Here is a 27,232-nt window from a genome sequence, read left to right on the forward strand (position 1 = left end):
TAAAAGGCTGCAGGGTGACTTGGACAGGTTAGGTGAGTGGGCAAACGTGTGGCAGATGCAGTATAATGTAGATAAATGTGAGGTTATCCACTTTGGTGGTAAAAACACGAAGAAAGAATATTATCTGAATGGTGGCAGATTAGGAAAAGGGGAGGTGCAACGAGACCTGGGTGTCATGGTACATCAATCATTGAAAGTTGGCATGCAGGTACAGCAGGCGGTGAAGAAGGCAAATGGTATGTTGGCCTTCATAGCTAGGGGGTTTGAGTATAGGAGCAAGGAGGTCTTACTGCAGTTGTACAGTAGTGAGGCCTCACCTGGAATATTGTATTCAGTTTTGGTCTCCTAATCTGAGGAAGAACGTTCTTGCTATTGAGGGAGTGCAGCGAAGGTTCACCAGACTGATTTCCGGGATGGAAGGACTGACATATGAGGAGAGACTGGATCGACTGGGCCTGTATTCACTGGAGTTTAGAAGGATGAGAGGGGATCTCATAGACACATATACAATTCTGACGGGACTGGACCGGTTAGATGCAGGAAGAATGTTCCCGATGTTGGGGAAGTCCAGAACCAGGGAACCTAGTCTAAGGATAAGGGGTAAGCCATTTAGGACTGAGATGAGGAAAAACTTCTTCACTCAGAGAGTTGTTAACCTGTGGAATTCCCTATCGCAGAGAGTTGTTGATGCCAGTTCATTGGATATATTCAAGAGGGAGTTAGATATGGCCCTTATGACTAAAGGGATCAAGGGGTATGGAGAGAAAGCAGGAAAGGGGTACTGAGGGAATGATCAGCCATGATCTTATTGAATGGTGGTGCAGGCTCGAAGAGCCGAATGCCTACTCCTGCACCTATTTTCTATGTTTCTATGTGGCTCGGTGTCAAATATATTTGTTTTGTCTTGACTTGTTCACTCCTGTGAAGCACCTTGGGACATTTTACTACGTTAAAGGCGGATATAAATACAAGTTGTTGTGTTGTAGTAGAGATCCAATACCCTTTGAAAGTTACTATTGAATCTGCTTTCACCACTCTTGAGGGCAGTGTGTTACAGATTCTAACAATTTGCTGAGTAAAGACATTTCTGCTCATCTCCTCCTTGGGTTTTTTGGCAATTACTTTCAATCTGTGACCTCTGGCTACCGACTATATTTGTCAAAGGATGTCAGACAGAAGGAATTTGTATTTATATAGCACTTCGCTCTGTCTCCCAGAAATATTCCAACTTTATCACATAAATTACTTTGAAGAAAGGTTATTATTTTTACATAGGTGAACGTTATTGGTTTGTAGTTGAAAATTATGTTACTGATTTTAAATCAATCACCTAAAAATAATTCATTTCTTGAAAATAAGACAAATTGTCGAAAACAATTTGTCCCTACCAACATTGATTTTAATAAATAATTCCCTTAACAGCACCTGGCAGAAGACACCTATAAAAATTAAATTTCCTGCTGGAAGATACGAGCAAGATGAATAGCTTTCTGTTACAGATCTCCCCACTTTAACATAGAAACAGAGAAAATAGGTGCAGGAGTAGGCCATTCGGCCTTTCGAGCCTGCACCACCATTCAATATGATCATGGCTGATCATTCCCTCAGTACCCCTTTCCTGCTTTCTCTCCATACCCCTTGATCCCTTTAGCCGTTAGGGCCTTATTGAATTCCCTCTTGAATATATCCAATGAACTGGCATCTACAACTCTCTGCGGTAGGGAATTCCACAGGTTAACAACTCTCTGGGTGAATAAGACAAATAGAGCAAATTAAATATTATGACGTAGGGAACTCGGCTGCCAATTTACGTACAGCAAGGTCCCGCAAATAGCAATGTGATAATGACCAGATAATCTGATTTTGTTATGTTGATTGAGGGATAAATATTGGCCAGGACACCTGCTCTTCTTTAAAATAGTGGCCATGGGATCTTTTACGTCCACCTGAGAGAGCAGACGGGGCCTTGGTTTAATGTCTCATTAGAAAGTCGGCAGCTCCGACAGTGCAGCACTCCCTCAGCACTGCACTGGAGAGTCAGCCTAGATTTTTTACGCTCAAATCCCTGGAGTGGGACTTGAACCCACAACCTTCTGACTCAGAGACGAGCTTGCAACCCTCCGAGCCACAGCTGACACTGGAGGAAGGGAAGTGTGAGGGAAGTGAAGACGTGCACAGTTTTGAGATCCCGGGAAAGCAAGAGTAGAACACAGGGCACCGAGTCTGGGGTTGAATGCTGTGAGACTGCGGGGAGAAGAAAGGATGTTTAGGACGGACTATTCGTAGCTTAGGAGGAACCGATAGCAGAAAATATCAAACACACGCTAACTTTTTAAGTGTAGATCATTTCATTGGATTGATTCTGATGAAGGGGCTACACCTGAAACGATGATTTGCATTATACTCTCTTTACAGATGCTAACAAACATACTGTGCATTTGCAGCATTTTCTATTTCAGTTCCAGCATTTGCAGTTTTCTCTCACTCCGAGTTCAATGTTGGGCACGGCTTTCCTTATACTATGCTGCCACCTACAGGCAACACATAACAAACGCATAGATGAAAGATGTGATTGCACTAGAGAGGGTACAGAGGAGATTTACGAGGATTTTAGCTCGGAGGAAAGATTGGACAGGCTGTGGTTGTTTTCTTTGGAACAGAGGAGGCTAAGGGGGGACCGTATTGAGGTGTATAAAATTATGAGGGGCCTGGATCGAGTGGAGAGGAAGGACCTACATAAGAACATAAGAAATAGGAGCAGGAGTAGGCCATACGGCCCCTCGAGCCTGCTCCACCATTTAATACGATCATGGCTGATCTGATCATGGACTCAGGCCCACTTCCCTGCCCGCTCCCCATAAGCCCTTAATGACCTATTTCCCTTAGCAGAGGGATCAACAACCAGGGGGCATAGATTTAAAGTAATTGGTAGGAGGTTTAGAGGGGATTTGAGGGGAATTTTTTTACCTAGAGAATGGTGGGGGTCTGGAACTCACTGCCTGAAAGGGTGGTAGAGGCAGAAACCCTCACCACATTTAAAAAGTATTTGGATTGTGTACTTGAAGTGCCGTAACCTACAGGGCTACAGACCAAGAGCTGGAAAGTGGGGAATAGGCTGGGTAGCTCTTTGTCGGCCGACGTGGGCACAATGGGCTGAAATAGCCTCCTTCCGTGCTGTAACTACTGCGGTTTAACGACTTGGAAGAAGGGACTGAGTGTAACGTAGCCAAGTTTGCTGACGATACAAAGATGGGAGGAAATATAATGTGTGAGGAGGACACAAAAAATCTGCAAAAGGACATAGACAGGCTAAGTGAGTGGGCAAAAATTTGGCAGTTGGAGTATAATGTTGGAAAGTGTGAGGTCATGCACTCTGGCAGAAAAAAACATCAAAGAGCAAGTTATTATTTAAATGGAGAAAGATGGCAAAGTGCAGCGGGACCTGGGGGTACATAGAAACATAGAAAATAGGTGCAGGAGCAGGCCATTCAGCCCTTCGAGACTGCACAACCATTCAATATGATCATGGCTGATCATTCAACTTCAGTACCCCATTCCTGCCTTCTCTCCATACCCTCTGATCCCTTTAGCCGTAAGGGCCATATCTAACTCCCTTTTGAATATGTCCAACGAACTGGCCTCAACAACTTTCTGTGGCAGAGAATTCCACAGGTTCACCACTCTCTGGGTGAAAAAGTTTCTCCTCATCTCGGTCCTAAATGGCTTACCCCTTATCTTCAGACTGTGACCCCTGGTTCTGGACTTCCCCAACATTGGGAACATTCTTCCCGCATCTAACCTGTCTAAACCCGTCAGAATTTTAAACGTTTCTATGAGATCCCCTCTCATTCTTCTGAACTCCAGTGAATACAAGCCCAGTTGATCCAGTCTTTCTTGATATGTCAGTCCCGCCATCCCGGGAATCAGTCTGGTGAACCTTCGCTGCACTCCCTCAATAGCAAGAATGTCCTTCCTCAAGTTAGGAGACCAAAACTGCACACAATACTCCAGGTGTGGCCTCACCAAGGCCCTGTACAACTGTAGTAACACCTCCCTGCCCCTGTACTCAAATCCCCTCGCTATGAAGGCCAACATGCCATTTGCTTTCTTAACCGCCTGCTGCACCTGCATGCCAACCTTCAATGACTGATGTACCATGACACCCAGGTCTCGTTGCACCTCCCCTTTTCCTAATCTGTCACCATTCAGATAATAGTCTGTCTCTCTGTTTTTACCACCAAAGTGGATAACCTCACATTTATCCACATTATACTTCATCTGCCACGCATTTGCCCACTCAGCTAACCTATCCAAGTCACTCTACAGCCTCATAGCATCCTCCTCGCAGCTCACACTGCCACCCAACTTAGTGTCATCCGCAAATTTGGAGATACTACATTTAATCCCCTCGTCTAAATCATTAATGTACAGTGTAAACAGCTGGGGCCCCAGCACAGAACCTTGCGGTACCCCACTAGTCACTGCCTGCCATTCTGAAAAGTACCCATTTATTCCTACTCTTTGCTTCCTGTCTGACAACCAGTTCTCCCTGCCCAAGTTGTTTGCAGTAATCCATTTGATTTTTCTTTAAACCAAGGACTGAAAAAGCCTTGGGAGCCCCTGCTCTTCGCCGCTTCATGAACAAACTCCTTCGAAACACGTTCACAACATCACGACAAACAGCATCCCATGGCAATCACTGCTCCTCTCTCAGCGTGAACGCCGAGGCAGATGGACCAGGAGTCACACGTCAAAACCTGGTCTGTGCCGAGTGGTACGATCTCAACAACAACAACTTGTTGTTATATGGCGCCTTTAATGTAGTAAACCGTCCCAAGGCGCTTCATTCACCTCAGTGCTATAAAACAAAACAAACAAATTTAACACCGAGCCACATAAGAAGAAATTACGGCAGATGACCAAAAGCTTGGTCAAAGAGGTAGGTTTCAAGGAGCATCTTAAAGGGGAAAAGAGAGGTTGGGAAGCGGAGAGGGTTAGGGAGTTCCAGAGCTTAGGGCCCAGGCAGCTGAAGGCATGGCCACCAATGGTTGAGCGATTATAATCAGGGATGCTCAAGGGGGCAGAATTAGAGAAGCACAACATCCCGGGGGGTTGTGAGGCTGAAGGAGATTACAGTGATGGGGAGGGGCGAGGCCATGGAAGGATTTGTAAACAAGGATGAGAATTTTGAAATTGAGGCGTTGCTTAACCAGAAGCCAATGTAGGTCGGCAAGCACAGGGGTAATGGGTGAGCGGGACTCGGTGCGAGTTGGGACACGGGCAGCTGAGTTTTGGATGACCTCAAGTTTACGCAGGGTAGAATGTGGGAGGCCAGCCAAGTGCGTTGGAGTAGTCAAATCTAGTGGGTAACAAAGGCATTGATGAGGACTTCAGCAGCGGCGAGTTAAGGCAGGGGCAGAGACGGAGGTTCAGCCAGGTAGTGGTCAGGGCAGTGCAAATGAACTCCGTTATCTTGGACTGGGTGGGATGGGGTGGATTAGCTAGTGTGGAAGGGTGAGAGTGTGGGTTTGGGGCTGTTCTCATCGAAAAATTACGACACAGAAGGAGGCCATTCGGCTCCTCGTGTCGGTCGAAAAAGAGCTACCCAGCCTAATCCCGCCTTCGAGCACTAGGTCCGTAGCCCTGTGGGATACGGCTCTTTAAGTGCACAGCCAAGTACTTTTTAAATGTGATGAGGGTTTCTGCCTCTACCACCCTTTCAAGCAATGAGTTCCAGACCCCCACCACCCTCTGGGTGAAGAAATTTTCCCTCATATCTCCTTTAAATCTTATATTTTAAATCTATGCTTCCTGGTTATTGACCCCTCTGCTAAAGGAAATAGGTCCTTCCTATCCACTCTATCTAGGCCCCTCATAATTTTATGCACCTCAATTAAATATCCCCTCAGTCTCCTCTGTTCCAAAGAAAACAACCCCAGCCTATGCAATCTGTCCTCATAGCTAAAATTCTCCAGTCCAGGCAACATCCTCGTAAATCTCCTCTGTACTCTCTCCAGTGCAATCACATCCTTCTCGTAATGCGGTGACCAGAACTGCACGCAGTACTCCAGCTGTGGCCTAACTAGTGTTTTATACAGTTCAAGCATAATTGCCCTGCTCTTATATTCCCTGTTCCGTCCCACATCCCTCGCCTCAAATGAGCCGGCATTTGGACAGTGCCTCAATCACATCTTTCAAAACGGCACAAAATGCCTCGCGGACGATTGCTCTGAATTGAGCTAACTCGGGACTCCCACTGTGTTGGCCAACCAGGTGGCCATTTTGCGCACAGCAAGATCCCACAGCCAGCAATGAGACGAACAGCCAGACAAACAGCTTGGTCGAGGGAGAAATGTCGAGAGGAGAACCTCCAGCTCTTTACACAGTGCCGACAGAGCTTTCATATCCAACTGAACTGGTGGACAAGACTTTTTTTCTGTTGAAAACGTCACCTGATAATGCAGCACTCCTTCAGGACAAATGTTCCCTCGAAATTTTATTTCGGATGCACGACCCATTCAAATTTTCGTGGATACACATTTCTTTTTTTACATTTAAAATCCTGTGCAGGACCTCTAGAGCAGCTGTGGCTCAGTGGGTAGCACCCCCACCTCTGAGCCTGAAGGTCGTGGGTTCAAGTCCCACTCCAGGGACTTGAGCATAAAAATCTAGGCTGACGCTCCCAGTGCAGTGCTGAGGGAACGCCGCACTGTCGAAGGTGCCGTCTTTCGGATAAGACGTTAAACCGAGGCCCCGTCTGCCCTCTCAGGTGGACGTAAAAGATCCCACTTCGAAGACGACCAGGGGAGATATCGCCAGTGCACTGGCCAGTATTTATCCCTCAGTCAACATCACTAAAACAGATTATCTGGTCATCATCACATTGCTGTTTGTGGGAGCTTGCTGTGTGCAAATTGGCTGCTGCGTTTTCCCCACATTACAACAGTGACCACTCTTCAAAAAAAAAAGTACTTCATTGGCTGTAAAGCACTTCGGGTCATCCGGTGGTCATGAAAGGCGCTATATAAAGGCAAGTCTTTCTTTCAACGGGAGCGTTGCTGTGGACTACATTTGAGTGTCAGCCTAGCCTGCATGCTGAGGCATGAAGCCACACACTTTCTCCAGCCCATGCAGGTCACGTACAGTAATTTTCTGTGTGTCTTTCCAAGGCAATAGACCCAATTTGTACACCGTGTCCTTTCCCTGATCCTCTTCCCCCGCCCCCCACTCCAAAGCCAATTACAAAGCACATCACAGCCTGTCAGTACAGTAAGTTTTCGCCATCTGCTCCTCAGACCTGTGCAATACGTTGCCAAGCTCATCAACCTCAAGTCAAGAAGTGTTCAGCTACACACGGTGCTGTGACACAGGGAGAGCTGGATCGCAGACAGAAGGCATGTACGGCAGACTTTAGCGTCTACTGCCCCGACAGGATAATAGATTTGATACAACGCACTCCCCGTAACCTTTTATATATTTTTTTTTGTAAGGTTGCTTCGGTTATGTGGAGAGATTCGAGAACCTGGCATTGTTCCCCTTCAGGCCTAGACTCTCTGGCGCTTAAAAGAATGAGAGGCATGGAATAGAGGAGCAAGGAGGTTATGCTTGAAATCTCAGCGGGTCAGGCAGCATCTGTGGAGAGAAAACAGAGTTAATGTTTCGACCCGAAACATTAACTCTGTTTTCTCTCCACAGATGCTGCCTGACCCGCTGAGATTTCAAGCATTTTCTGTTTTTATTGCTTTTGTGTAGGTTATGCTTGAACTGTATAAAACACTGGTTAGGCTGTAGCTGGAGTACTGCGTGCAGTTCTGGTCACCACATTACAGGAAAGATGTGATTGCACTGGAAAGGGCGCAGAGGAGATTTATAAGAATGTTGCCTGGACTGGACAATTTTGGCGATGAGGAAAGATTGGAGATGTTGGGTCTGTTTTCTTTGGAACAGAGGAGGCTGAGGGGAGACCTGATTGAGGCGTATAAAATTATGAGGGGCCTGGATAGAGTGGATAGGAAGGATCTGTTTCCCTTGGCAGAGGGGCCAACAACCAGGGGGCATAGATTTAAAGTAATTGGGGGGAGGTTTAGAGGAGAAATGGTGGTAGAGGCAGGAACCCTCACCACATTTAAGATATTTGGATGTGCACTTAGAAGTGGCATAATCTACAGGGCTACGGATCAAGAGCTGGAAAGTGGGATTAGGCTGGATACCTCTTGGTTGGCCGGCGCGGACACAATGGACCAAAATGGCCTCCTTACGTGCTGTAAGTTTCTATGATTCTATGGGAGTTGATCACATTGAAATGTATAAGATTCTGAGAGGGCTTGACAGGATAGATGCTGAGAAGATGTTTCCCCTGGCTGGAGAATCTAGAACTAGGGGGCACAGCCTCAGAATGAGGGGTCGGCCATTTAGGACTGAGGCGAGGAGAAATGTCTTCACTCAGAAGGTTGTGAATCTTTGGAATTCTCTACCCCAGAGGGCTGTGCATGTTCAGTCGTTGAGTCAATTCATGTCAGAGATCGATAGATTTTTGGGCACGAAGGGAATCGGGGGTTATGGGGATCGGGCGAGAAAGTGGAGTTGAGGTCAAAGATCAGCCATGATCTTATGAATGGCGGAGCATGCTCGAGGGGCCGTATGGCCTACTCCTGCTCCTAATTCTTATGTTTCTTATATTTAGAGTAGAGAAGGCTAAGGGGAGATGTAATGCAGGTGTTCAAAATTATGAGAAGTTTTGATAGGTAAATAGGGAGGAACTGTTTCCACTGGCGGAGGACACAGACTCAAGATAATTGGCAGCGTTTTTTTTTTAAACGCAGTGAGTGGTTATGATCTGGAATGCACTGCCTGAAAGGGTGGTCATTATCACATTGGGCGACGATGAAGGAACGCAATATATTTCCAAGTCAGGATGATGTGCGACTTGGAAGAGAACTTGGAGGTAGTGGTGTTCCTGTGTGTCTGCAGGCAAACGTGATAGCCACAAACAGTACAGAAGTTATAACATGGAAACATTCTGACCTTTCACATGAGGATAGTGTGTATGATCAGTTCATCTTTATTACGTTGGTTTGGGGAGGAATGTTGGCCTGGACTTGGAAGAAAACTCCCTGCTCTTTTACCAGTAGTGCCGAGAGATCTTCAACGTCTACTGGAACCAGCGGTCGAATAGACCCCACTGTCTCATAGAATCATCACACAGGAGGCCATTCAGACCAGCGTGCCTGTGTTGGCTCTTTGAAAGGGCTGTCCAATTAGAGTCACCCCCCCTGCTCTTTTCTCTCATACTCCTGCAAATTTCTCCTTTTCAAGTATTTATCCAATTCCCTTTTAAAAGATACTACTGAATCTGCTTCCACCGCCCTTTCAGATAGAAACATAGAAAATAGGTGCAGCAGTAGGCCATTCGGCCCTTCGAGCCTGCACCGCCATTCAATATGATCATGGCTGATCATGCAATTTCAGTACCCCATTCCTGCTTTCTCTCCATACCCCTTGATCCCTTTAGCCGTAAAGGCCACATCTAACTCCCTTTTGAATATATCTAACGAACTGGCCTCAACAACTTTCTGTGGTAGAGAATTCCACAGGTTCACAATTCTCTGAGTGAAGAAAGTTTCTCCTCATCTCGGTCCTAAATGGCTTACCCCTTATCCTTAGACTGTGACCCCTGGTTCTGGACTTCCCCAGACTAATAATAATCACTCGCTGAGTTAAAAAAAATTCTACTCATCTCACCTCTGCTTCTTTTGCCAATGACCTTAAATCTGTGTCCGCTGGTTACTGACCCTACTGGCAGAGGAAACAGTTTCTCCCTAATTACTCGACACCACACTTATTGATTTCGAACAACTCTATTAAATCTCCCCTTAACCTTTTTCTCTGATCTAAGGAGAACAACCCCAGCTTCTTCAGTCTCTCCACATAACTGAATTCCCCCAGCCCTGGTATCATTCTGGTAAATCTCCTCTGCACCTTCTCCAAGGCCTGGACATCCTTCTTAAAGTGTGGTCACAATACTCCAGCTGAGGCCGGACCAGCGATTTGTAAAGGACTAGTCTCCCTTCTTTGATTCCCAAGTGACATCTTGTTGACACTTGGAACTACTGCAGTCTACTCACCATTTTAAACAATGGGCCAGCCAATAGAATACTTGGGTGGGTGCAGTATTACGGCCCTGTGTCGCCCAAATCTATTGACTGGAGATTCAATGACCATCATTACCAATTGTTGATTCGCATCGGGACCTGGGGCTGCCAGTGGATACTGCTCTACCTTCAGTTTCACACTGATTAGGGATGCAGCATCTTGCGGTGACATCGTTGGTGGTATTTCTCCAGCGCTTTGAGGTGTCTACTGTATATGGTCCACGTCTCTGAGCCATACAGGAGGGCGGGTATCACGACAGCCTTGTAGACCACCAACGCTGTCTCCGCAAGATCCTGCAAATCCCCTGGGAAGACAGATGCACCAACATCAGTGTCCTCATCCAGACCAGCCAGGCATGAGTTGAGGACTGGCCCCCAGTGATGGAATGCTTTGGGAACCATAGGTCTAAAGTCATCTGTTCCTCCCGGTCATGTTACACTTGTCCAGCGCCATCTTACCATGCTTACCTGGTGCCAGCTGCTCACACTACTGAGGGACTACAGAGTACTGAAGCACTGACCACACTCGACCAGCTCCATTCGGCAGGCCACATTGTTTGCATGGCTGATACAAGACTCCCAAAGCAAGCGTTCTACTCGGAACTCCTACACGGCAAGCAAGTTCTAGGTGGGCAGAGGAAACGTTTCAAGGACATCATCAAAGCCTCCTTGATAAAAATGCAACATCCCCACCGACACCTGGGAGTCTCTGGCCAAAGACTGCCCTAAGTGGAGGAAGAGCATCCGGGAGGGCGCTGAGCACCTCGAGTCTTGTCGCCGAGAGCATGCAGAAAACAAGCGCAGGCAGCGGAAGGCGCGTGCGTCAAACCAGACTCCCCACCCACCCTTTCCTCCAACCACTGTCTGTCCCACCTGTGACAGAGACTGTAATTCCCGTATTGGACTGTTCAGTCACCTGAAAACTCACTTCTGGAATGGAAGCAAGTCTTCCTCGATTTCGAGGGACTGCTTATGATGATAAAGGAAGAAAGATGCTTTCGTCTTTTTCATCTCCAACAAGAGCAAATGCACAACGCAAGATGAGCACGTGTCTAATCAGTTCTCCTGCGCTGTTCAGAACTCCTACCCATGCAACGGAAGGGCCTGTGTGTTGTCCAAGACATAGCTGTGAGGTGGAGTTGTCGTTAAAAAAAAGGGGAAGACGGCTGCAGGGACCTAAAAACTCCGGCCCACATCGATTGGTCACTGAATATCGAGCAAGGGGAGTCAGCCTCAGGAGTGAAATGGCTCTTTGTCAAGGTCCCTCAGTAGTGTGAGCAGCTGGCACCAGGTAAGCATGGTAAGATGGCGCTGGACAAGTGTAACATGCCCGGGAGGAACAGATGACTTTGGACCTATGGTTCCCAAAGCATTCCATCACTGGGGCCAGTCCTCAACTCATGCCTGGCTCTGTTACAGTCTAATTGATAAGGACCGATTGCTTATGGTGAGGCAACAACTCAATTTTTGCTGTATCATGTGACTAACAAGGTGATAGAAGGCAAGCGAGACAGGCCTTGGTCTTTTTATGTCCAGCAATTCCTATGTAAGCCTGGGATTCTTCTCCCTGTAATTCAAATCCCTCCATGGCCTCGTCCCTCCCTATTTCTGTAACCATCTCCAGCCCTACAGCCTTCACCTTGCACATCCCCAATTTTAATCTCTGCAACACTGGCGGCCGTGCCTTCAGCTACCTAGGCCCTAAGCTCTGGAATTCCCTCTCTAGACCTCTCTGTCTCTCTCTACCTCCTTTAACGCACTCCTTAAAACCTTTTGGTCACCTGTCCTAATGTCTCTTTATGTGACTCGGTATCAAATTTTGTTTGATAATACCCCTGTGAAGTTATACTACGTAAACCTGAGGTCATCCAAAACTCGGCAGCCCGTGTCCTAACCCGCACCAAGTCCCACTCACCCATCACCCCTGTGCTTTCTGACCTACATTGGCTCCCGGTTAAACATCGCCTCAATTTTAAAATTCTCATCCTTGTTTACAAATCCCTCCATGGCCTCGCCCCTCCCTATCTCTGTAATCTCCTCCAGCCCCACAACCCCACAAGATGTCTGCGCTGCTCAAATTCTGCCCTCTTGAACACCCCTGATTATAACTGCTTAACCATCGGTGGCTGTGCCTTCTGTTACCTCGGCCCCAAGCTCTGGAACTCCCTGCCTAAACCTCTCCTGCTCTCTACCTCTCTTTCCTCCTTTAAGACGCTCCTTAAAACCTACCTCTTTAACCAAGCTTTTGGTCATCTGCCTTAATTTCTTCTTATGTGGCTCGGTGTCAAATTTATTTGTTTTGCCTTGTAACACTGCTGTGAAGCATCTTGGGATGTTTTACGATATTAAAGGTGCTATATAAATAAAAGTAGTTGTTGCTGTTGTTGTAAAGGTATAAATGCAAGTAGGCAGAAAAGAAAAGCTGAATTTTTGCATCTAGAAATTGAAGCTTCAGGGAGCTAGTGAGTGCAGCAAGACGGGACCAAATCAAAGGCAGAGATGGCCATGCTTTTCACAGGCACCTATCAGTTCACTCCGAAGTAACCTTGGTCAAGGTTGCAAAGCTGACTGCCACCCGCAGAGAGTGAAGACCAAGGGGAGAAAAACACTTCACACAGAAAGCGAGATAAACAGCTTTCAAAACAGAACAGAAGCAAATGTTCGAACCCGTTGCAGGCCATAACACAGCAAGACAACTGTAACGGAAATACTGAACACATACAGCCCGAGAGAAAATCTTAACTTAATTGTGCGGCATCAGTAGGGATAAGATGGATGTACTGAAGGTTTTCAACAGGTCGAAATGCAGAGAAGAACAGAAGAACTAGGAGCAGGAGTCGGTCTTTCGAGCCTGCTCCGCCATTCAATAAGATCATGGCTGATCTTCGATCTTAACTCCACTTTTCCACCTGATCCCTATATCCCGCGATTCCTAGTATCCAAAAATCTATTGATAAGACATAAGTGACATCTACGACCCATAAGGAAAGATTAGAGACGATAAGGCTCAACTCTAGAGAGAAGGTGGTTGAGGGGGTTCTCTGAAATATACATAAAGTATTAAAAACCACAGATAAGCTGAACTCAGACTATTACATCAAAGCAAATTAGACCAGAACAGCACAAGGACATGAATTAAAATTAAAGAAACACTAATTTACAACAGATCTTACCAACGCAATTCTTTACTCAAATACATATAATATTCTGAGAGAGATTAACAGGGTAGATGCTGAGAGGTTGTTTCTCCTGACGAGAGAGTCTAGAACTAGGGGCACGGTCTCAGAATAAGGGGTTGCCATTTGAGACCGAGATAAGGATGAATTTCTTCACTCAGAGGGTGGTGAATCTTTGAAATTCTCTGCCCCAGAGGGCTGTGGAGGCTCAGTCGTTGAGTATATTCAAGGCTGAGATCGATAGATTTTTGGACTCTCGGGGAATCAAGGGATATGGGGCTGGGCGGGAAACTGGAGTCAAGGTTGAAGATCAACCACCATCTTATTGAATGGCGGAGCAGGTTCGAGGGGCCATATGGCCTACTCCTGCTCCTATTTCTTATGTTTTGTTATTAAAGGGTGACTAAGTTTGGATTAATCTAAAGGAAGGAGGCAAAGACAGCAGGGAGTTTGAGATGCAGTTGGATGCCAGGCTGGGTGAGTTACAGCGCCTTGAGGCTATAGGTCATTCTTGTCTGTTAATTCTTACGACCTTGTACCCAACACAATGCAAGAGTCTGCAATCAGGATTTATGGCGTGTGCTCAGGAATTCTCTATCTGGGAATTATTTCAATGAAGCGTACACCCAAGTCAAACTCAAAGAGAAACGTGAATCGTCAGAACACAGAACAGGATTGCACATGGCTATCAGCACTCGTCCGTTTTATCGGAACAGTATGTGGAAACAGTACATAACCTGGAGCGTGTTACCGAGGTGCAACACAGAAGGTTTCAGGTGCAGTTTACAAGCCACACAAGCAAAGCTCGAATCAGTGTCATCCAAACCCCCGATACGAGTCACATACCTGACCTACCCTGAAAAACAATCAAACAGTGCAGTTAATGAGGTGTCAGCCTTAGCTCAGTGGTAGGACTTGGAGCACAAAAATCTAGGCTGACACTCCAGTGTCGTACTAAGGGGGGTGCTGCACTGTTGGGAGTGCCGTCTTTAGAATGAGACGTTAAAACGACACCCCATTTGCCCTCTCAGGTGGACATAAAAGATCCCATGGCACTATTCAAAAAAGAGCTGGAGAGTTCTCCCCAGGTGTCCTGGTCAATATTTATCCCTCTCTCAACACTAAAAAAAAATTCGCTGGTTATTATCACCTTGCTGTTTGTGGGAGCTTGTAGTGCGTAAGTTGGCTGCCACGTTTCTTACATCACAACAGCAATGCACTCCGAAGGTACTTTGTTGGCTGTGAAGTGATTTGGTACATCCTGAGGTTGTGAAAGATAAGTTCTTTCTTTCTGAACGTCTAATCCCACGCCCTGCTCAATAGGTCAATTGGCCCTCTAATCAGATACATTCGCTGGGAGTCTGCTCCACATGTGTACTGTCCTGCAAGGGTGGGAAAAGCTTTATATTTTGATCACGAACATTGTAACCAAGTTTATTTCTGGAACTTAACCAATCCGGTGTTACATAAAGAAAGGGCTGGATTTTCCCGAAGTTGCCGCCTTTTTTCGCGCCCTGGAGGGGCGGTAACGAAGACGTCAATGGTTTCCGGGTGGGCGGCCAACTCCCTGCGCACCGCCGGGAAATTAGTTGCCGGTTTTGTGGGTGTGCAGAGCAACATCGCCCGGGAGTGTCGAGCCAGCGTCCAACGCCGGCGGTTTTGACTGCACGGTGAAATTTGTTGTGCGTTCACCCTATAGCGCCCCATAGTGGGAGCGCCTGCAAAACCAAGCGGTCAGAGCTGTCCCAGCGGCGGTGAGTGAAGGAGTTGGTGAATGAGGTAAGTTTGTGCACTGTATGTTTTGTTTAGTTTTATTTTTGCGACGTAGCTTATCGTGGGATGTTTAAGGTATTGGGAAGGTTGGTTGTGTTTTTAGGTACAATTTTTTTTTGTGCCACAGAAGCCTCTCTTAGTGCGCTCCGAGGCCGGCCGGCCGGCCTTGCACCCTAAGAGAGGTGTACAGCATCCTTTAGTGCTCCGCTCCACACTCGGGGCCCTGCTGATAAATGTTGCTGCCCGAGGCGCAAACTGTTCCTGGGCGCAAACTTTATTGCCCCAACGCCATTACCACCCCGAAATGAGCAGAACAGAAACTCCAGCCCAAAGACCTGCATTTCTATAGCGTCTTTTATGACCACACCACATCCCAAAGCGCTTTACAGCCAATGAAGTACTTTTTGTCACGTAGTCACTGTTGTTATGTAGGAAATGCAGCAGCCAGCAAGCTCCCGCAAACAGCAACGTGATAACGACCAGATAAGCTGTTTTAGTGATGTTGATTGAGGGATAAATATTGGTCCAGGACACTGGGGATCACGCCCCTGTTCTTCTTTGAAATAGCACCGTGCAATCTTTTTCATCCACCTTCATTACTTCATTGGCTGTGAAGCACTTTGGAACGTCCCGAGGTCAGGAAAGGCACTATAGAAATGCAAGTTCTTTTCTTTTTCTCATTCCTTCTAAACCTCAAACGTGCTGTCTTAGATTCTCTTCCCTCTCCCTCGCTCACCATGTCAAAATCAAGACTCATGGCATGACTCCTACTCCACCTCGTTCTTTCCCAGGCCCTCAGGACGGTGGGATTCAACAACTTCCACAGTCTTCTCTTCCTCCTACAACCTAAAGCCGTTTAAACCCCAGGTTCGTTGATACTTAATCATTTGATGATAACACCCAGGCTTCTCTTTAACTCTCCAACCCTTGTCTTGCACTTAACTCTTAAGTTTCGCAATTAAATTAACTGATCCAATAGCCAGTCATTCCCTCGCCCCCAGTGATTTTAAATTAAACTTCTTCTCTAACTCATTCTTATACAGAAGTTCTCAAATGTAAAACTCCTTCCCTCCCCCAGTCTCCCTGCCTCTACAATCTACAGCACATAGAATCGTTGAGCACAGGAGGTTATTCAGCCCATCGTGTCTGTACCGGCTCTTTGAAAGAGCTATCCAATTAGTCCCACTCCCCTCTATCCCTATAGGCCTGCAAATGTTTCCTCTTCAAGTATATTTAAGGCGCTCCTTAAAACCTGCCACTTTGACCAAGCTTTTCCTGTATTTACATATGTGGCTCAGTGTTGAATTTTGTCTGATATCACTCCTGTGAAATGCCTTGGAACGTTTTACTGCATTAAAAACATTATATAAAATGTTTATGCAATTCCTTTTTGAAATTTATTATTGCATCTGCTCCCGCCACCCTTTCACAGGCAGTGTGTTCCCAATTATAACAACTCACTGCGTTAAAAAAAAGTCTCTTCAGCTCACTTCTGGTCCTGGGTTGTCATAAATCTGTGTCAGCTGATTATTGACCTTCCTGCCAGTGAAAACAGCTTCAGAACAGCATCAGAACCCTTCATAATCTACCAAAATGCCCCTTAGCCTTCTCTGCTCTGAGGAGAACAATCCCAGTACATAGCCTCATCCCCACTCAATTTATCCCCGGTGTCCTGGTCAATATTTGTCCCTCGACCAACATCGCTAAAACATTTTTCTGGTTATTATGGCACTGCTGTTTGTGGGAGCTTGCTGTGCGCAAATTGCATGCTGTGTTTTCATCATCATCATCAGCAGCAGCAGTCCCTCGGAATCAAGGAAGACTTGCTTCCACTCCTGGAGTGAGTTCTTTCGTGGCTGAACAGTCCAATACGAGGTCACAGACTCTGTCACAGGTGGGACAGACAGTCGTTGAGGGAAGGGGTACAGAGGTTGAACTCCAGGACATAGTCGACGTATTTACCGAGGCGTACGAAAGCATGGGCTAAACATCCGTAAGACAAAGGTCCTCCACCAGCCTGTCCTCACCGCACAGCACTATCCCCCAGTCATCAAGATCCACGGTGCGGCCCTGGACACCGTGGACCACTTCCCATATCTCGGGAGCCTCCTATCAACAAGAGCAGTCATCGACAACGAGATCCAACACCGCCTCCAGTGCGCCAGTGCAGCCTTCGGCCGCCTGAGGAAAAGAGTGTTTGAAGACCAGGCCCTCAAAACTACCACCAAGCTCATGGTCTACAGGACTGTAGTAATACCCGCCCTCCTATATGGCTGTGTTTTATACATTAAATCAGTGACTACACTTCATAAAAGTAATTCGTAAAGAGGTTTGGGACATCCTGAGGTCGTGAAAGGAGCTATATAAATGCAACTCCTTCCCTTTTCTCTCACAGCATGGCCAATGCAGAGGTGCACTTGCCCAACCACTTGGTAGCAATATTGTGTTGGATCTCCGTCAACCTCCGTGCTAATTTCTACACCTCAAAAAAGTACTTCTTTGGCTGTCAAGCGCTTTGGGACGTCCGGTGGTCGTGAAAGGTGCTGTATAAATACAAGTCTTTCTTTCTTTCAGCTCGTTTTTTGACCTTGGGAGCAGCGACCGGCATTGTGGACCTTGGCGCTGCGTCTAGTTCCCGGCTTCGAAAGGAAGAAATGCACTCGGAGACCCCAGAGAAATATTCAGCCTCCCTGCACAGGTCTATACATTACAACATCCATCAGATTCCAATACACGCAAAATCATTCTTCCAGATGTCGGATAATGAAAAGCACTTGGGCTTTGGAAAATGTATTGTGCACAGAATTTCCATCTAATCAACTGCAAATTTCGCTTAAAGCCCACCGCACCGCTGTCAGAAGTAGGCCTGAAGCCGAACCGCCCCGCAATTAATCATTCTCGCAACGAATGAATGGGGCGATGCCAATGTAACTTTAGAGAACTGTGTGGGTAGAGGGAAAATGATAAAACTTAGAAACATAGAAATTTACAGCGCAGAAGGAGGCCATTTCGGCCCATCGTGTCCGCGCCGGCCGACAAAGAGCCGCACGGCCCTCGGTCTGAAGGTTACATATAAACCTATGAACAATGAACAATGGCGGAAATGTAAAGAGCATCCGGCCCAACCAGTCCGCCCCACACAACTACGACACCTCTAACCCTAAAACAGTCTACACTTGCATTTATATAGCGCCTTTAACATAGAAACATAGAAAATAGGAGCAGTAGCCTAACACTTGGAAGGAATATTGTGCTGGATCTCCGTCAACCTCCGTGCTAATTTCTACACCTCAAAAAAGTAATTCTTTGACTGTAAAAGTACTGCTTTGCCACTTCGAGCCTGCACCGCCAATCAATATGATCATGGCTGATCTTCCATCTTAACACCATATTCCCGCTTTTTCCCCATACCCCTTGATGCCCTTTTGTGTCTAGAAATCTATCTATCTCCCTCTTAAATATATTCAGTGACTTGGCCTCCACAGCCTTCTGTGGTGGAGAATTCCACAGGTTCACCACCCTCTGAGTGAAGAAATTTCTCCTCATCTCGGTCCTAAATTTCCTACCCCGTATCCTGAGACTGTGACCCCTTGTTCCAGACTTCCCAGCCCCGGGGAAACATCCTCCCCGCATCCAGTTTATCCAACCCCCGTCAGAATTTTATACGTTTCGATGAGATCCCCTCTCATTCTTCTAAACTCTAGTGAATACAGGCCTAGTCGATCCAATCTCTCCTCATACGACAGTCCTGCCATTCCGGGAATCAGTCTGGTGAACCTTTGCAAGGTTATCCTATGGCAAGTATATCCTTTTCTTAGGTAAGGAGATCTATACTCAATACTTTAACATAGTAAAAACGTCCCAGGGCGCTTCACAGGAGCGATACCAGACAAAATTTGACACCGAGCCACATAAGAAGATATTAGGATAGGTGACCAAAAGCTTAATCAAGGAGATAGGTTTCAAAGAGCCACTTAAAGGAGAGAGGGGTAGAGAGGATTAGAGGTTTAGCGAGGGAATTCCAGACTTTAGGTGGCTGAAGGCACGGCTCCCAACAGTAGGACGAAAGGAGTGGGGGATACACAAGGGGCCAGAATTAGCGGAGCGCAGAGATCTCGGGGAGGAGAGGGGAATTGTAGGGCTGGATGAGGTTACAGAGGCAGAGAAGCATTTAAACTGTTTGCACGTACGTAGCAGCTATTCCCAAGAATCTTCACAAAGAAGAAAGAGCTAATGAGCAGGAGAGCTATGAGAGAATGGCAAAAGTACGATAAATTCAAAAAAAGATGGGTTTTGATGAGGCCTTTAAAGGAGGGGATGAGGGGAGGAGGAGCAGCAAGGGGTGCAAGGATCTCAAGAGCGTTCAAGAGCATATTTTCAGAGGCGGCTGAAGGCTCTGTCACAACTATGTGTGGATTATCCTGTGAATTCAATCAGGTTAACACTTCAGATGGGACCCTTCATTGGTTCATTTCTGAATAGGGGCAAGGACCTCACAAGCCTGACGCAAACAGCAACAGATTGGGAAGGGGAGGAAACATGCCTTATGAAATTGCAAGCTGGGTAAAATGGAATACACTCCGCTGCAAAGAATAAGAATAAAACCGGATGGTCCACACGGCTGGGACCGAGGTGTCAAATTTGGACATGAAAGCAAACCCAGCCCAGTGACCCTTCTCACTTACATCTGGGGACTGGTGCTCATATCGAACCAGTCAAATATCGCCCTATCAGCCTACTCTGAACCATCGAAGTGCTGGTAGGAGTTGTTAACAGTGCTATCAAGTAGCCATTACTCACCAATGCAGTTTGGATTCCGCCAAATCCACTTGGCTCCAGACCTCATTACAGCCTTGGTCCAGACGTGGACACGAGAGCTGAATTCCACCGAGAGAGTGACTGCCCTGGAGATCAAGGCATCGACCGACTGAGTATGGCACCAAGGATCCCCAGTAAAACTAAAGTCAATGGGATTAAGAGGAAGCCTCTACACTGCCTGGAGTCTTATTTGGTACAAAGGAAGATGGTTATGGTTGTTGGAGGCCAATCAGCCCCAGGACATCGCTGCAGGAGTTCCTCAGGGCAGTGTCCTAGGCCCAACCATCTTCAGCTGCTTCAGCAATGACCTTCCCTCCATCAGAAGTGGGGATGTTTGCTGATGGTTGCACAGTGTTCAACTCTATTCATAATTCCTCAGATAATGAAGCAGTTCATGCCCACATGCAGCAAGACCTGGATGACATTCTGGCTTGGGCTGATAAGTAACATTCGCGCCACACAGTTGCCAGGCAACGATCATCTCCAACAAGAAGAAGCCTAACCACCTCCCCATGGCATTACCATTGTCGAATCCCTCACCATCAACAACCTGACCAGAAACGCAAATGGACCAGCCTAATAAATGCCGTTGCTACTAGAGATCAGAAGCTGGGTATTCTGTGTCTTACCTCCTGACTCCCCATAGTCTCTCCACCATCTACAAGGCACAAGTCAGGAGCGTGATGGAATACTCTCCACTTGCCTGGATGAGTGCAGTTCCAACAACACTCAAGAAGCTCAACACCATCCAGGACAAAGCAGCCCGCTTGATTGACTCCCCATCCACCACCTTAAACACTCACTCCCTCCACCACCGGCGCACCGTGGCTGCAGTGTGCACCATCTACAAGATGCACTGCAGCAACTCGCCAAGGCTTCTTCGACAGCACCTCCCAAACCCACGACCTCTGCCACCTAGAAGGACAAGGGCAGCAGGAGCATGGGAACGCCATCAACTCCAAGTTCTCCTTCAAGTCACACACCACCCGGATTTGGACATTAATCACTGTTCCTTCATTGTTGCTGGGATAAAATCCTGGAACTCTAACAGTACTGTGGGAGCACCTTCACACCGTTGCCTGTTAATTACAATTAGGGAGCCTTCGCTACAGTGTCTTTTGTATTTGCAAATCACTATAATTTCCCAAATTGTAACGATTTGTTTTGAACCACTGCATTACCAGCACACAATGAGGAGCTTTGCATAGATGGTAAACATTATATTTGATGTCCTTTTACAAATGAAAAAGTTGCAAGATCAGAAAACGGCAACTATATAGCAAAATAAATTGCTGGGCAAAATAACTTGTAAAAGACTAAGGGGCTGAAATTGCCCCCCTCAAGGCCTATTACCGCCTCTAACCGGGGGCAGACGGATGGGCCGACCTATCCCAAATTGTCCCCGGGCCGGGAGCGGCGGGAATGGGTTTCCCCGCCGGCCGAGCTGCCGCTCGTTGGGCACGTGCCGACCCCCTTCAGACTGGCGGTGACCCCTTTCCATCCCGCGGGGGAAATTGTCCCATGGGAGATTGCCCCGCGGGAGCAGTGCCACTGACAGCTTTCCCCTGCGGGAAGCTGGGTGTTGCTGGGTGGCACGTCTGCCCTTAAAGGGGAGGGCGCGCTGCCGCGAGGTCGGCCTGACAATGGTGGCCGCTGGCCTGGCCGAAACTCTCCCCGGTGGCCCAGTGGGCCTAACTAAACCAATTGCAGAGTTCGCAGCGGCACTCCCCTTTAACGTTGGCCACTCCAAGGGCACTTCCGCCCTTCAACATCGCCCCGACTGAAAATAAAAGCCAAAGTGCTGAATATCTGTCCAGTTTCACCCACATGGATTGGGGCGGAGAAAATACTACTGAATCGGTGAATCGGGGGGGCAATTTCGGCCCCTAAATCCCATGGTCAGTCTACTCTCCAGTACCCAAATTGCCTTACATCTCCCACCTCACTCAATGGCTAATATTTCTGGTAACTCGCGGGTCTGACCACTTCACGAAAAGGTTTCTACTTCCATCCTCATTCTCACCTCACCCCCATTTATTTTTTAACTGGACCACCACAAACACATTATCGGGCAAGTAAATTTGGGAGCACACAAGACTGGCAGACCTGAGGCCAAACAACACGATGCCCCCAACAGCCAGCAAGCCAAAAGGTCAAAGCCAAGGCCACAATTTACCTTTTAGTCTTCATCTGTTCTCGTAGTTTACTGTACATCTCCAGTACTGAAAAAAAAAGAGACATGTCAGACATTGCAATGGCCGCTTTGTCATGTATGTATTTATGGTGCAAGGTGTGCCATTGTCTAAATCAATGTTTTGTTCCCAGGACTGGTTTTAATATTGTACTTTTATTTCTCTTTGACACTATTACCTTGTACTTACACTCGTGCGTTTTATTCCTTTGCTCAGCTGGATGCCTGAGCACATGGCCACCATAACCCAGCACCCCTAAGCCATGCTAGCGAAAAATTTATACTTCATCAATATAAACCTTGAGGAGTACGGTAGCATAGTGGTTTTGTTATTGGGCTAGTAATCCAGAGACCTGCGTCAATAAGCCGCAGACAGCACAAGTTCAAATCCCACCACGGCAGCTGGGGAATTTAAATTCAGTTAATTAAATAAATCTGGAATAAAAAGCTCATGTCAGTAATGGAGATTGTGAAACGACTGATTGTCGTTTAAAAACGCATCTGGTTCACTAATGTCCTTTGGGGAAGGAAATCTGCCGTCCTTACCCGGTCTGGCCTGTATGTGGTTGACCCTTAACTGGCCTCTGAAATGGCCTAGCAAGTTGTACTAAACTGCTCTGGCTTCACCACATGGACTGCAGCGATTCAAGAAGGTGGCTCACCACCACCTTCTCAAGGGGCAATTAGGGATGGGCAATAAATGCCGGCCTTGGCAACAACGCCCACATCCCTTCAATGAATAAAAAAAAATACACATAGGGTTTCTGTCTGCGCAATAAGAAAGTCTTGCATTGATACAGCATGTCACGACCACTGGACGTCTCACAGCGCTTGTGAAGTACTTTTTGAAGTGTTGTCACAGTTGTAATGTGGGAAACGCGGCATCCAATTTGCACACAGCAAGCTCCCACAAACAGCAATGTGATAATGATCAGATAATCTGTTTTTGTTATGTTGATTGAGGGATAAATATTGGCCAGGACACGGGGGATAACTCCCTTGCTTTTCTTCAAAAATAGTGCCATGGGATCTTTTACGTCCACCTGAGAGAGAAGACGGGGCCTCGGTTTAACGTCTCATCCGAAAGACCGCACCTCCGACAGTGCGGCGCTTCCTCAGCACTGCCAAGATTTGTGCACTCAGGTCCCTGGGGTGGGACTTGAACCCACAACCTTCTGACACAGAGGCAAAAATGTGGAGCCACAGCTGACAATAAGCAGTGCAGACACTTGCCCCTGCACTTATGTAAGCCCAGAGAACTTGTAGGTTGGGAAGGACCAAGCTTTCGGGTTCCCCTAGCGTGTCCAGCGGCATTGCTAATGTCACACCGCCTGCCGGCACACAGCATTCGCAGGCTTCTTGCTGTTAATCCAGCTTCAATCACCCTGCGTGTTGGTGCGTCGTCTCGTGGTGTTAACTGGAGCAAAACAGTGAAGCGCCATCTCCCCCGGTCCGAGCAATGTCAATTGCCAATTGTCAAGGTGACGGCACAGCTCGGCCATCAGGTTACGGGTACGGTAGCATCGTGGTTTTGTTACTGGGCTAGTAATCCAGAGACCTGCGTCAATAAGGCAGAGACAGCATGACTTCAAACCCCACCACAGCAGCTGGGGAATTTAAATTCAGTTAATTAAATAAATCTGGAATAAAAAGCTCGTGTCAGTAATGGTGACCTTGAAACTACCGGATTGTTGTAAAAACCCATCTGGTTCACTAATATCCTTTAGGGAAGGCTATCTGCTGTCCTTACCTGATCTGGACCTATATGTGACTCCAGACCCACAGCAATGTGGTTGACTCTTAACTGCCCTCTGAAATGGTGGCTCCCACCTCCTTCTCAAAGGCAATTAGGAATGGGCAATAAATGCCGGCCTTGCCAGCAACGCCCACATCCTGTGAATGAAGAAATTTTAAAAAACCCAGCCTGCTGTCAACCGACAGCTCAATGTTCCATTTCGGAGCCAAAGATACACAGCTTACTTCCTGCCCGAGGAAGATTAATTGGCTAACAAATGACCTTTGGCGGGGAGGTATTCTCTTCAAATATGGAGTTTAAACTAACCCATAAGCCCCTAAAAAAAAGATTATTGTCGCCCAATGAGCACAATCTGGAATCAGTTATATATCACCGTTTAAGGCCGCTCGGAGTTGTAACCAAGTGATTATCGGAGTATACAGGTATTGCGCCGAAAATCCGGAACCCTCGGGACCGAGGCCGTTCCGGATTCTGGGCTTTTCCGGATTTTCGATTTGTTTTCTGATGTCACGAATCCGGAAATACACGAGCCCGGGTTTGGGTATTTCCGGATTTCGGAATGTCAGAAAGTGGGGGGGGGGGGGGGGGGAAAATTCCTGCCAAAGAGCTGTTCGGGCTGTCCGGTCCCGCCGAGGAGGATGTTGTCAGGCGGGCGGGCCCCGCCAAGGAGGTGTTCGGGCGAGCGGGCACCGCCGAGGAGGCCCCAAGGTAAGGGCAGCGGGGGCAAGGCGAGGCCCAAGGTCGGGCAGTGGCGAGGCCCCAAGGTCATCGGGTCCGGATTCTGGAACATATTACGGATTCCGGACGACCCTGCCACCGATCGGTCCAGAGTCCGGATTCCGGACTCTCGACGCTACACTTGAACACTAATTATCAAATTATCCGCTCTCGCTGGGTTGGATTCCAAACATTTTCATAACTTATTAAAAAAAAATGATTTGCAAACAAGAATTTGCGCAGTTTTTGCCTTCCAGTCACTGTGCTAGTTTGACTTAGCTGGTAGCACTCTGGTTTGTAGGTCAGTGATAGGTTCAAGTCCCACTCCAGGGACTTGAGTACATAGATCCAGGCTGACTGTCCCAGTGCAGTGCTGCTCTGTCGGAGGTGCCGGCTTTCGGATGAGACGTTAAACCGAGGCCCCGTCTGCTCTCTCAGGTGGACGTAAAAGATCCCATGGCACTATTTTGAAGAAAAGCAAGGGAGTTATCCCCGGTGTCCAGGCCCAATATTTATCCCTCAATCAACATAACAAAAACAGATTATCTGGTCAGCATCACATTGCTGTTTGTGGGAGCTTGCTGTGCGCAAATTGGCTGCCGTGTTTCCCACATTACAACAGTGACCACACTCCAAAAAAGTACTTCATTGGCTGTAAAGTGCTGTGAGACGTCCGGTGCTATAGAAATGTAAGTCTTTCTTTCTTTAAAGCGCTCGAGATGCTTCTCTACGAGTGGAAGAGTAAACAACAATTCCACTGTAGCAATTTTCGCAACCAGATTTCTCACTTTAAAAAGTCATCATCGGCAAATGGCAGGCTTCGAATGAGGAATGAAACATTTCTACGTTCCTGCATTCACTGCCACTCCCCTCTGCTTCAAATGGTGTTTTTCATTCTCTTCACATTTCCCCTGTTCAAATCCGCTCTGCTGACTAGCGCTGAACCCATTATTCCCCAGCGGAGATGCTGTCTCCTCTAACAGTCTCATACCTGGTAGACACAGGGTCAGCTGATCCATTGTGGCCGCTATGTTCCTTTGCTGTGAGCGACACTTCTTCAGTTCCTCCATTTCAATAAGTAACTGCAGCACACGGGGAAAGGAAACAATATAAATAATGACATTTTCACCAACAGGACGGAAATCTCAGGTTGTTCCCCAACCGAGCGGTCAGTTCTGACAGGGTCATTAACCGACCGGTCGGTCAGTTTCGACAGGGTCATTAACCGGGCAGTCAGTTTTGACAGGGTCAGTAACCGGGCGGTCAGTTTCGACAGGGTCACTAACCGGGCGGTCAGTTTCGACAGGGTCACCAGCTGGGCGGTCAGTTTTGACAGGGTCACTAATCGGGTGGTGTAAGAATAAAAGTGTTTAGTAATGATAAAATTGATTCTGTATATATATAAATGTTAAACGTGTAGATTATACAAAAAGACAAGTTAGAAAGAAACAAAATGTTCATGTCACCTCTGGCTGGGCAGAGCCCAAGGTACAAAGGAAGCATGGCTTTGAAACTCACCAAACTAGAAAAGGTGTTAACTGGAAAGGCAGTAGCCTAAATAAGGACTGGCACCGGCGCTCCAGACAGGCACATGTATGAGGAGAAGCCAATCAGGAACGGGCCTGGAACCAAGACCCAATCCTGAGGCTTTCTGAGAAACAATGGACTCAAGAATAATAATAATCTTTATTTATATAGCGCCTTTAACGTAGTAAAACATCCCATTCAGGGTATAATTAATATTAAGGGGTATAATAACCTGTGCAAAGATTACTAGGTCTCTCTTCTCCTTAGCACATGGCAGAGCAGGAACTTTCCTTCACAGCAGAAGCAAGGCCGGACACCAAGTGCTTGTGCTTTGTCAGAGGGAAGTAAAGTAGACCTTTTTAAAAATCATTTTTGTAACATCATTGTATCTGTTGTAACTCAGTAGATCTGTAGGATAGATGACGACTGCTGATAGATGTACATGTGTGTGTGTTTAATAAACTATTCCAAATTGTTTTAAAAGAATCGGTCTTGCTGTCAATTTGCTCGAGATTTAGAAATCTTACAGTGGTCAGTTTTGACAGGGTCACGAACCCCGTCCAAATGAGAACATAGAAACATAGAAAATAGGTGCAGTAGTAGGCCATTTGGCCCTTCGAGCCTGCACCGCCATTCAATATGATCATGGCTGATCCTCTATTTCAACACCATATTCCCGCTTTCTCCCCATACCCCTTGATACCTTTTGTGTCTAGAAATCTATCTATCTCCTTCTTAAATATATTCAGTGACTTGGCCTCCACAGCCTTCTGTGGTAGAGAATTCCACAGGTTCACCACCCTCTGAGTGAAAACATTTCTCATCTCAGTCCTAAATTTCCTACCCCATATCCTGAGACTGTGACCCCTTGTTATAGACTTCCCAGCCAGGGGAAACATCCTCCCCACATCCAGTCTATCCAACCCAGTCAGAATTTTATACGTTTCAATGAGATCCCCTCTCATTCTTCTAAACTCTAGTGAATACAGGCCTAGTCGACCCAATCTCTCCTCATACGACAGTCCTGCCATCCCAGGAATCAGTCTGGTGAACCTTCGCTGCACTCCCTCTATGGCATATATCCTTTCTTAGATAAGGAAACCAAAACGGCACACAATACTCC

The 27,232-nt window shown here is 47.0% G+C and overlaps 1 protein-coding gene across 5 annotated transcripts in view; it reads right to left on the minus strand.

Moving 5' to 3' along the window:
* The window catches only part of LOC139235688 (exocyst complex component 6B-like), a 780,151-nt gene that overhangs the window by 633,832 nt on the left and 119,087 nt on the right, over positions 1-27,232 (minus strand). For all 5 annotated transcript variants that reach the window (XM_070866730.1, XM_070866738.1, XM_070866752.1 and 2 more), the window contains exons 4-5: positions 25,574-25,664; positions 22,095-22,140 (exon numbers count right to left, since the gene is read on the minus strand). In XM_070866730.1, coding sequence (XP_070722831.1) covers positions 22,095-22,140; positions 25,574-25,664 — 137 coding nt within the window. The remainder of the gene's footprint in view (positions 1-22,094; positions 22,141-25,573; positions 25,665-27,232) is intronic.

Source organism: Pristiophorus japonicus, chromosome 2 (genome assembly GCF_044704955.1).
Source record: "Pristiophorus japonicus isolate sPriJap1 chromosome 2, sPriJap1.hap1, whole genome shotgun sequence".
NCBI classification, from domain to species: Eukaryota; Metazoa; Chordata; class Chondrichthyes; family Pristiophoridae; genus Pristiophorus; species Pristiophorus japonicus.